Source organism: Babylonia areolata, chromosome 10, assembly GCF_041734735.1.
Source record: "Babylonia areolata isolate BAREFJ2019XMU chromosome 10, ASM4173473v1, whole genome shotgun sequence".
Lineage (NCBI taxonomy): Eukaryota > Metazoa > Mollusca > Gastropoda > Neogastropoda > Buccinidae > Babylonia > Babylonia areolata.
This window is the reverse complement of record NC_134885.1, coordinates 24520592-24533129: the sequence shown is the minus strand read 5'-3', so window position 1 is coordinate 24533129 and position 12538 is coordinate 24520592. Positions and strand designations below refer to the sequence as shown.

Genomic DNA, 12538 nt, shown 5'->3' with positions numbered 1-12538 from the left:
AGTGATGATTGATGCTTTCTCGTGTGGATTAGTCTACTTACGTGTCTTTTCAAAAGGCATACTCTGAAAAATTATCCGAAAATGACCCGTCAAACTTCGAAGTGAGTTGTTAGCTGGTGCAATGATTTTTTTTTTTTTTTTTTTTTTTAGATCCTTCGGCTCTTCTTTGTCGTCTGCTCGATGGAAGGGAAGCAACTGGTGATGAATCCATCAGGAACAGACAATCTGATTGGTTGTTGTGGTAATTGACGTTCTTCGTTGTAATCAAACCAGCCGCGTCTTTTTTTTCTTCTCTCTCTCACACACACACACACACACATACGCACACACACACACACGTATATACATTCAGAGAGAGAGAGAGAGAGAGAGTAATACTTCTCACACAAAGAGAAACTAGGCAGAAGTTATAGACTTTAATGAAGTCATAGTATATTACTGATATACACTGGAAGTGAAGTCATGCCAATTTAAACTTCCGGTCCGAAATAACAACCACAGGAGTGTAAAACAAGATCATTTTAAATTGTCATATTTCGGCGTACCTAAAAAACAACAACAAAACAAAACATTTTCCCCCATTCTTTTCGAGTTTTTTTGTTTGTTTTTTGGTGTGTTTTTGTTGTTGTTGTTTTGGGGTTTTTTGTTTTGCTTTTCGAGGTTCATATATTAAGAGCACCACACCACATTGTCATAACATTTAAAGTAAACATTCATTTGAAAATATCCAGGCTGACATACTTACAAAAAACGCATAGTTTGTCAGAAAATGTATAGTATTGTAATAATAAAAGAGGACAGAATATCTCATGATTTCATCCGTGACTGGGCATACCATATTCTACCGACACATGCATTTACGAATATGCATAAAATAGCGATACAAATTAACATGCATTAAATGAATAAATTAAGACACGAACTTCAGCCATAGAAGCGTCAAGCATTCGAAGAAGCAGAAAGTTAATTCATGCAAATGTGGAGGAAGGAGGAATTTTCTTTTTGTCACCGACGTCACACGTATTGACGATTTTAGACACATGGTAACGACTGACGACACATGGTGACGATTGACAACACATGGTGACGATTGACGACACATGGTGATGACTGACGACACATGGTGACGATTTTAGACACATGGTAACGACTGACGACACATGGTGACGATTGACGACACATGGTGACGATTGACGACACATGGTGACGATTTTAGACACATGGTAACGACTGACGACACATGGTGACGATTGACAACACATGGTGACGATTGACGACACATGGTGATGACTGGCGACACATGGTGAAGATTGACGACACATGGTGATGACTGACGACACATGGTGACGATTGACGACACATGGTGATGACTGACGACACATGGTGACGATTGACGACACATGGTGACGATTTTAGACACATGGTAACGACTGACGACACATGGTGACGATTGACGACACATGGTGACGAGTTTAGACACATGGTGACGATTTTAGACATATGGTAACGACTGACGACACATGGTGACGATTGACGACACATGGTGACGATTTTAGACACATGGTGACGATTTTAGACATATGGTAACGACTGACGACACATGGTGACGATTGACGACACATGGTGACGATTGACAACACACGGTGACGATTGACGACACATGCAAATGAATGATGTCTGTCCTGCCCATGCTGTCTCAATTTCATGACACCCATGTACCATTGTGTATGTGCACGTCACCCCACAAGGTGTAGGCACCGTGGTAGAATCGGTCAGACGTTGGACTTGTGATCCAGCGTTCACCAGTGATCAGGGTTCGAGGCCCCGTTTCAGTATAGTGTTGTATCTTAGGAAAAGCACTCTATTCCGATTATCCTCACTCCACCCAGATGTGAATGGGGACCTGACTTCAGATAGGAAAGGTAAAAACGGAGGAAGGTGGCAGAATGGTTAAGACGCACATCTGCCAATACAGAAAGTCCGTGAGGGTCTGGGTTCGTATCCCGCTCTCGCCCTTTTTCACAAATTTGACTGGAAAATCTAACTATGCGGCTAGTCATTCGGCTAGTCATAAACCGAGTTCCCGTGTGCAGCACGCATTTAGCGCACTGAAAAAGAACCCATGGCGACGAGAGCGTCAGTTGTCCTCTAGCAAAATTCTGTAGCAGAAAACCACTCTGATAGTACACAAGTACTCGAACATGCACTCAAGGCCTGACTAAGCGCGTTGGGTTATGCTGCTGGTCAGGCATTTGTTTAGCAGAAGTGATGTAGCGTGTATGAATTTGCCCAAACGCAGTGGTGCCTCCTTAAAAAAAATTGAAACTGAAACTGAAAACCAAAACGGAGGCAGAATGAGGATTGGGCCCCGCCTTCCTCTGCCGAGAACAATGCACAGAGAATGGGAATCCACTACCCTGATGGCCGGAAAAGGAAACGGGACCTTTAACCTTCATCTATTTTTATCATCCCACCAGCTAATCGTGGAGTGTGGCTGACGTTTCTCTTAAAATGGAAGCGAAACAGCTACAAACGTAAAAGAAATATATATATGAAAAAAAAAAAATATATATATATATATATATATGTGTGTGTGTGTGTGTGTGTGTGTGTGTGTGTGTGTGTGTGTGTGTGTGTGTGTAAAAGGAACCAATGCATCATGAAATTAGCATGGGAAATCAGATATCCGTCACTCCCATTTGAGTATTTGACAAACGATTTCAAATAACTTTAGTGGTATGATTATGGGTGTAAGTCTTTCATTGTGAGACGATGAATCGAGGTTCGGAATAAAAATTGTAATTAATACAAGTGTTACAGTTTTGAAACTAGTAACGCAGATAAATGTGGTTGCTGTTGCTGCTGCTGCCGTTGGTCAAATAGGGCGATGAAGCTATAGGTAATGAATAACACTGAACTGGTATGACCATGTATACAAATCATGGTGATAGTTGACTATAGGTGATCAATAACACTGAACTGGTATGACCATGTATACAAATCATGGTGATAGTTGACTATAGGTGATCAATAACACTGAACTGGTATGACCATGTATACAAATCAAGGTGATAGTTAACTATAGGTGATCAATAACACTGAATTGGTATGACCATGTATACAAATCATGGTGATAGTTGACTATAGGTGATCAATAACACTGAACTGGTATGACCATGTATACAAATCATGGTGATAGTTGACTATAGGTGATCAATAACACTGAATTGGTATGACCATGTATACAAATCATGGTGATAGTTAACTATAGGTGATCAATAACACTGAATTGGTATGACCATGTATACAAATCATGGTGATAGTTAACTATAGGTGATCAATAACACTGAACTGGTATGACCATGTATACAAATCATGGTGATAGTTGACTATAGGTGATCAATAACACTGAATTGGTATGACCATGTATACAAATCATGGTGATAGTTGACTATAGGTGATCAAAAGCACTGAACTGGTATATACAAATGATGGTGAAAGTTGAGCATCTTTGTTAAGTCTGATAATGAAAGGGGCAGTGAAGGTACTGATGGCAATAATCGAACTTGTAGTTTAACTGGGAAGTTATTGATGGCAACAGCTTACTTGGTATGAATGTAAATGAATTATCAAAACTAACTAACTGAATAATGGTAACATGGTAATGGTTATATTGAAGATGAAGATTGAACAAGCTACAAGATTCGAATACTATACTAGGTCACGATGGTTTTCATGTTCTACAGACTGGTCCAATGTGCGATGAGCAAATATTGTACAATACCATAAGAGAGAGACCGAGAGACAGAGACAGAGAGACGGGGTTGGAGGGGGGGCTTGGGGGGGGGGGGGGCGACAGGAGAGAAGGGGGGAGGGTCAAGGGGTGGGGGGTGGGGGGTGTGAGAGAGCGAATGGAGTGTAGGTTGGGGGGGTGTTGGTTTTGGACGAAAACACTGGTACTTGTCCTTTCCCTGTTTGGCCACATCCAGGTGAATGCCATATAACAACAACCAACCAGAGAGGCAACGAATAAAATCGCTGATTTGGCTTCTGACATATTCATGAAGAGAAGACAGAATTAGAATTAACTTGAATGGGAAGATAGCGCTCAGATCATAGGATCAAATACTGTCATCATTGTTTTGTTTTGTTTTTTAATTTAAAGGACCAAGGGTGGGTGGGTGTATGGTAGGGCAAGGTTAGGAAGGGTGAAAGAAGGATACAGGGGAGAAGGGGTGTGGAGGGCGTGGAGAAAGGGGGGGGGGAAGCTATTATAAACCAATGTCGGCAAGAATATCTCTAGAGGCAAGGTGTGTAGAGTTGCTGGTGGTGTTTCATTTACAATAGTTACTTGTGTGGGTTCGAATCCCGCTCTCGTCCTTTCTCCGAAGTTTGACTGGAAAATCAAACTGAGCGTCTAGTCTTTCGGATAAGACGATGAACCGAGGTCCCGTGTGCAGCACGCACTTGGCAACGAATGTGTTGTCCTCTGGCAAAATTATGTAAAAAGAAATCCACTCTGATAGGTACACAAATATATAATCATGCACTCAAGGCCTGACAAGCGCGTTGGGTTATGCTCCTGTCAAGCATCTGCCAAGCAGATGTGGTGTAGTGTATAGGGATTTGTCCGAACGCAGTGACGCCTCCTTGAGAAACTGAAAACTGAAACTGAAAAAAAAACAACTTGATAAACGATGAACTGATGAAGACAAAGCAGTAAATAATTATACAACTTCGTCCATCCACCAGTATCATCGGCCCATTAACTCTCTCCATACGAACGGCGAAAGAGACGACGTTGACAGTATTTCACCCCAATTACCACCACCAAAATATTGCAAGTGGAAGGCTCTTATACTGAAGAGGTGAATGTTGACAAATAATACCACAATTCTGACGACGGAAGCTAAAGGCTGGGTCATTCAGACACCCACTGGACATCCGATGGGTCTGTGTAGAGGAGAAGAGAGGACTGGCCATATTGAATGAGTTAACTCCTTCACCGCTAAGTTTCTGTGTGAAAAACACTCCCCAGCGCCAAATAATTTAGATGCGATGCTCTCAGTCACAGGCTTCGGTTCAAGTCAAAACAATCTAATGGACTTGTTCACTTCAAACTCAGTCAGGATAGTTATTGTTCTATTGCTGGGAAACTGACTGCAGCTGTCAAGCTTTGTTACAATGTGATAAATGGTCTTGTTAACATAACCCTTGTTTTCGAGTAAAGTCGCCTGCAGTCTAGTCAACTTAAGTTGCCTTTGGCGGTGAAAGAGTTAAAATGGCTCCGACTTAATGCGCAAACTCCCAAAGATTTCATTTTTTGAAATGTTCAATGGCGCGTAGCACGCCTTCGTCTTGGAATTAGGCAGTGATCGTTTGATCATGTCTACACTGCCGTTGTATGCCATCATCGGTGGGGGGGTGCAAGGTGGGTGGACTCATTCACGTTAAGCCTGAGCCACTTTCACCTCCTCCCGTTCCCCGCCCATAGGAAGGAGCGGGATGGCCTCAGCGTTGCCCGAAGGACCTGCCGGAGATGGGAGAACAGCAGCACCACCACCAGCACCAGGAGGCGCCGGGGGAACAGTGGACACAACGGCAGGTACGGGCCCCGCGACAGAAGCAGAAGGACCGGGCATAGCCACTGTCCCTGGACGATGCGAAGACTTGAACACCATCCACAGGTGGTTCGTGAGGTCGGCGGCGGCCACGGGCCCACAGACATCCCCCGTGACAGCCACCAGCAGCCGCCCGTCCATGCCCAGCCCGTCCAGGAAGCGTCGCATCTCGCCGTGGTCCGTGTCCTCAGCGCCGCCGACCGCCAGGTACCGCTTGAGGCTGGCGTCCCGGAGTCCCGGGATGAGAAGTCTGCCCAGAGAGACCAGGATGTCCAGGAGACAGCACAACGTCAGCAGCAGGAAGAGATAGAAGAGGAAGGTGAAGGCCTTGCTGTACACCTGGTGTCACAGGAAAACAAACATCAACAACACCTCTGGGTTATGGTAATGACTGAGTGGAGTGATGGCCTAGAGATAACGCGTCCGCCTAGGAAGCAAGAGAACCTGAGCGCGCTGGTTCGATATTTTCTCCCCCTCCACTAGACCTTGAGTGGTGGTCTGGGCGCTAGGCATTCGGATGAGACGATAAACCGAGGTCCCGTGTGCAGCATGCACTTAGCGCGCGTAAAAGAACCCACGGCAACAAACGGGGTCCACTTCGATAGGAAAAACAAATAAAAAACTGCACGCAGGAAAGAGTACAAAAAAATGGGTGCCGCTGTAGTATAGCGACGGTCTCTCCCTGGGGAGAGGAGCCCGAATTTCACACAGAGAAATCTGTTGTGATAAAAAAAGAAATACAAATACAAATGCTACACGATGCCAGAGGGTAGTTACCATGACATGTATGACAGTCAGTAGTTACCATGACATGTATGACAGTCAGTAGTTACCATGATGTGTATGACAGTAGTTACCATGAATGTATGACAGTCAGTAGTTACCATGACATGTATGACAGTCAGTAGTTACCATGATGTGTATGACAGTCAGTAGTTACCATGATGTGTATGACAGTCAGTAGTTACCATGATATGTATGACAGTCAGTAGTTACCATGACATGTATGACAGTCAGTAGTTACCATGATGTGTATGACAGTCAGTAGTTACCATGATGTGTATGACAGTCAGTAGTTAACATGATATGTATGACAGTCAGTAGTTCACATGATATGTATGACAGTCAGTAGTTAACATGATGTGTATGACAGTCAGTAGTTAACATGATATGTATGACAGTCAGTAGTTACCATGATGTGCATGACAGTCAGTAGTTACCATGATGTGTATGACAGTCAGTAGTTACCATGATATGGATGACAGTCAGTAGTTACCATGATGTGTATGGCAGTCAGTAGTTACCATGATGTGTATGAGAGTCAGTAGTTACCACGATGTGTATGACAGTCAATAGTTACCATGATGTGTATGGCAGTCAGTAGTTACCATGATGTGTATGGCAGTCAATAGTTACCATGATGTGTATGGCAGTCAGTAGTTACCATGATGTGTATGGCAGTCAATAGTTACCATGATGTGTATGGCAGTCAGTAGTTACAACGATGTGTATGACAGTCAGTAGTTACCATGATATGTATGACAGTAGTTACCATGATATGTATGACAGTCAGTAGTTACCATGATATGTATGACAGTAGTTACCATGATATGTATGACAGTCAGTAGTTACCATGATATGTATGACAGTAGTTACCATGATGTGTATGACAGTCAGTAGTTACCATGATGTGTATGACAGTCAGTTGTTACCATGATGTGTATGACAGTCAGTAGTTACCACAATATGTATGACAGTAGTTACCATGATGTGTTTGACAGTCAGTAGTTACCATGATGTGCATGACAGTCAGTAGTTATCATGATATGTATGACAGTCAGTAGTTACCATGATGTGGATGACAGTCAATAGTTACCATGATGTGGATGACAGTCAGTAGTTACCATGATATGTATGACAGTCAGTAGTTACCATGATATGTATGACAGTAGTTACCATGATGTGTATGACAGTCAGTAGTTACCATGATGTGCATGACAGTCAGTAGTTATCATGATATGTATGACAGTCAGTAGTTACCATGATGTGGATGACAGTCAGTAGTTACCATGATATGTATGACAGTCAGTAGTTACCATGATATGTATGACAGTCAATAGTTACCATGATATGTATGACAGTCAGTAGTTACCATGATATGTATGACAGTCAGTAGTTACCATGATATGTATGACAGTAGTTACCATGGTGTGTATGACAGTCAGTTGTTACCATGATGTGTATGACAGTCAGTAGTTACCACAATATGTATGACAGTAGTTACCATGATGTGTATTACAGTCAGTAGTTACCATGATGTGTATGACAGTCAATAGTTACCATGATATGTATAATAGTTACCATGATATGTATGACAGTCAGTCGTGACCCACAATGACCATCAGAGCAGCACAGGAGGCAACTGTTGTCCCAACTACCTGGGCTAGAATTCGATGATGGTGGAGAATGTCTTGCCCAAGTTACATCCAAATCGTTCGACAAAGGTTTTGGGACAGTCAGCGTTTGGATGGCTCCCAATGGTTGGGGTGTGTGTGTGTGTGTGTGTGTGTGTGTGTGTGTGTGTGTGTGTGTGTGTGTGTGTGTGCGTGTGTCTTTATTCTTTTTCGGTTGTTTTTTTGTGTGTGTGTGCTTTTTTTTGTGTGTGTTTTTTGTTGTTGTTTGTTTGTTTGTTTTTTTTAGCCCATGGGATATAAACTGGCCTGGGTACACCCCGGGTGTTAAGTGGCCTTGTTAATCTATATCCAACGCTCGGCTTTTATCACAGATTGACAAAAAACACAACAGCAAAGAGAGAGCTGTATGATCAATGGCTTTTTCCGCTGCAAATGGAAGTCATTTACAGCCGAGTCATTTGTGAAGGACTATGACTCTCAAACTAGGAGGCAAGACTGCACTTGCTCTTAGTGCTGTAGCCTTGGGGGCTAGTTGGCCTTTGGGAACCATCCCTACGCCGACTGTCCCAAAACCCTCCTCTCATCCGAGAAAGTGGGGATGTAACTTGGGCAAAGACGATCTCCACTGTTTTCGAATTCCAGTCCATATAGTCGGGAATCTTGCTACCTCGTCTAATGTCCTGATGGTCATGGCGGAACACGACTGACAATCATACATACATTTTGTTTTTTGCTTTTGAATGTTAACTTCTTTGGTTTATGATTCAATGCCACTATTGAAAAGAATCAAACTTTGGTTCAGTTAATGAGTCTTCCCTGTGTAAAACTCAACGGCTTAGTTGCATATATTGATTTAACTCATGAAGTTCTGTCTGATAACATCCATGACAGTGACTTGTGTAGAGTGAGTGAGCCCCTTTGTTATCTTAAAGAATCATTCCCTGAAGTAGTTACACAGCTGACGCACAGAACCACATCTAAGAATTTCGAAAGGGTTTTTATTTTTCATCTATTCTTCTTCTTTTTTTCTTCTTTTTTTTCTTCTTCTTCATTTTTTTTTTTTTTTTTTTTGTGTGTGTGTGTGTGTGTGTTTGTTTGTTTTTGTTTTGTTTTGTTTTTGTTTGTTTTGACATGCCAATAAAAGCAAAATCAGTCCTAACATGGCATTGAAAAATAGGAAAACTGAATCCAGAAACATTGTTCATCATATCGGAATCGTTGTTCATGGTCCTCTTCTACGTCCTTTCGAAAGCACTTTTTAATTTAATGCTTTTGATTTAAGATGTTTTTGTTTTGTTTTTTTAAAAAGGACTGACTCATTTGATAAAAACAACAACAAATAAATAGTAATAAATAAATGAATAATAATAATGATAATAAGATGGTGGGATTGAAGAGATTGATTTGATTAGCTTTTTCATCATTCCCATCACCCTGAATAGTCAGCAACACTAGTGGATCGTCACTGGGGTTTTTTTTGTTGTTGTTTGTTTGTTTTTGTGTTTTTTTGCTGTTGTTGCTCTTTGTTTGTTGTTGTTGTTGTTGTTTTTTTGTTGTTTTTTGTTGTTGCTGTTCTTGTTGTTGTCGTTGTTGTTGTTTTTTGTTTGTTTGTTTGGTTTTTGTTGTTTTCATCCCTTATCATCAAAGTTTGAGCATACACCCCCCCCCCCCCACACACACACACACATATATATGTATGTGTGTGTGTGTGTGTGTGTGTGTGTGTGTGTGTGTGTGTGTGTGGTGCTACACTGTGGCGACGCGCTCTCCCTGGGGAGAGCAGGCCGAATATCACACCGAGTAATCTGCACAGTACCATACAGTACAGCACAGTACAATACATTTCCATTCCATTCCATTCATTCTCCTGCCCGGGATGGGCGTAGAGGAGACATGAGGGACGATTCCATAGTCAGACGACGCCATCCGGTTCTATCTTCTGCCTGTCGTATCAGCGTAGCGCTATCCATATTGGTCCATTCCTTGATGTTGTCCATCCAGCATTTGGCTTGCCTCCCTCTTCGCCTACCACCCTCTAGCGTTCCCTGTAGAACTGTCTTTTGCAGTGAATTGTGGCGTGTCACATGCCCGAACCATGACAGCTTCCTCCTTTTGACCACTGCTAAGAGTGGTTCCAGTGGACCCGCTAGCATAGTTATTTGGCTCTTGACAAAGTCATTGGTCTTTCTGTTCTTCCATGAGATTCCAAGCAGTCGTCTAAAGCATTTTGTCTCAAACGTCTGGACTTTCCTAGTAGTCTCTGCTGTTAAAGTCCAACTTTCACATCCATACAGCAGTATGGATAGCACCAGGGATCGGTGCAGTTTGATCTTTGTTGGAAAGCTGATCTCTCTGCTCTTCCAAATCTTGCTGAGCTTAGCCATTGCTGATGTTGCGATCGCTATCCTAATCTTTATTTCAGTTGTTGAGCGACCGTCGTTTGTGAGGGTGGAGCCGAGATATTTGAAAGCATCCACTTCTTCAAGTTGTTGTCCGTTCATGAAGATTTGAGCTTGGGTGTTGGTTGAGCTGTTTACCAACACTTTGCTTTTCTCAGTGCTCACTTCCATTCCGTATGCACCTGCTCTTCCTTCTAGTCTCTTGGTGAGGTCTTGTAGTTAATTGTTGCTGCCTCCTAGTAGATCTATGTCATCTGCGAATCTCAAGTTGATGATTCTTCCTCCTATGGAGATGGTAGAGTGGAAGTCATAGAGGGTTTCGCGCATGATGTTTTCTAGGAAAAGGTTGAATAGTACTGGGGAGAGCAGGCAACCCTGACGGACACCGACTGTGGTCTTAAAGTATATTCCGATTTGGTTGTTGAGGAGGACTACGCTGCTGGATGTCTTGTACAGCGCCTGAATGACTTGGGTGAGACCCTCCTCGATGCCAAACTGTCTGAGTACCTGCCACAGTCCATCATGCCACACCCTGTCAAAGGCTTTCTTGAAGTCTATGAAGTTGTGGAACAGGTCTCTTTGATGTTGCAGGTGTTTTTCCATCAGTAATCGGCAGGTGAAGATCTGTTCTACTGTGCTTCTGCCTGCTCTGAATCCGGCTTGTTCCTCTGCCAGGTGTTCTTCAGCCTCTTTCTTGAGTCGGTTTAGAATGACTCGAAGCATGATTTTGCTCGTGTGGCTAATAAGACTGATTGTCCTGTAATTCTGGCATTGGCGGAGATTCCCCTTTTTTGCTATGGGGATGATGAGCGACCGAGTCCATTCTGAGGGCCACTGTTTTGTCTCCCAGATCTTTTGACAGATTGCTGTTACAATTGTGACCAGCTCATTCCCTCCGTGTTTGAGCAGCTCTGCCGGAATGTTGTCTGCTCCAGGTGACTTTCCTGCTGGTAGACTGCGTACAGCTTCTTCCACTTCTTCCCTCAACACTGGCAGGGGTGAAGGTTCCCTTGATGGTGTTATGTCTCTGTCAATCAAACTGTCATCTGGTTGTATGGGATAGTTGTATAATTCTTGACAGTATTGTGTCCATCTGTTCAGAACAGCGGAGCGACACGACACGACACGATACGATACGATACGATACGATAACAATCGAATGCACGCATACCTGAGCCAGGGGCATCGTGCACTGGAAGGAATACCTCTGCACATTCTTCATGCTTCTCACTGTTAAGTTGCAATACAATACAACATGATACAATGCAACAAGATACAACACGATACCATACGATACGATGCGATCCGATACAATACGATACGATGCGATACGATACGATACAATACGATACAACACAATAATACACAACACGATACAATACAATACTACACAACACGATACAATACAATACTACACAATAAGATACAATACGATACTACACAATACGAAACGACACGATACGACACGAGACGACACGACACGACACGACACGACACGAGACGACACGAGACGAGATACGATACGATACGATATCATGCAATACGACACGACACGGCACGGCACGACACGGCACGACACGACACGACACGACACGACACGACATGATACTATACAATACAATACAATACAATACAATACGACACGACACGGCACGACAAGACACGACACGACACGACACGACACGACACGACACGACACGACACGACACGACACGACACGACACGACACGATACGATACGACACGACACGACACGATACGATAACAATCGAATGCACGCATACCTGAGCCAGGGGCATCGTGCACTGGAAGGAATACCTCCCCGCATCCTTCATGGTTCTCACTGTTAAGTCGCATATGAAACGTTCTTGCGGCCGAAAGCCCGTGATGGGGCTGCGTTCGTGGCTCTCCTCCTCCTCCTCCCACATCCCCAACCCCAATCCTAACCCCTCCACTCCTGCCCCCGTCACTCCCGGCACCCCGTCCTCCTCTCCTGCCCCCTTCCCCCCATCTTCCTTGGCACTACCACTACCACTACCACTGCTGCTGCTGCCTTCCTGACTCTCGGCACCGAGCTGCGGCCTGAAGAGGACCACGATCAGCAC

General features: G+C 43.6%; 1 protein-coding gene across 2 annotated transcripts in view; it reads right to left on the bottom strand.

Moving 5' to 3' along the window:
- Positions 1-396: 396 nt before the first annotated feature.
- The window catches only part of LOC143286904 (innexin unc-9-like), a 16258-nt gene continuing 4116 nt past the window's right edge, over positions 397-12538 (bottom strand). For both annotated transcript variants that reach the window (XM_076594836.1, XM_076594837.1), the window contains exons 3-4: positions 12218-12538; positions 397-5960 (exon numbers count right to left, since the gene is read on the bottom strand). The exon at positions 12218-12538 is cut by the window's right edge and continues 342 nt beyond it. In XM_076594836.1, coding sequence (XP_076450951.1) covers positions 5451-5960; positions 12218-12538 — 831 coding nt within the window. In that variant the 3' untranslated portion in view covers positions 397-5450. The remainder of the gene's footprint in view (positions 5961-12217) is intronic.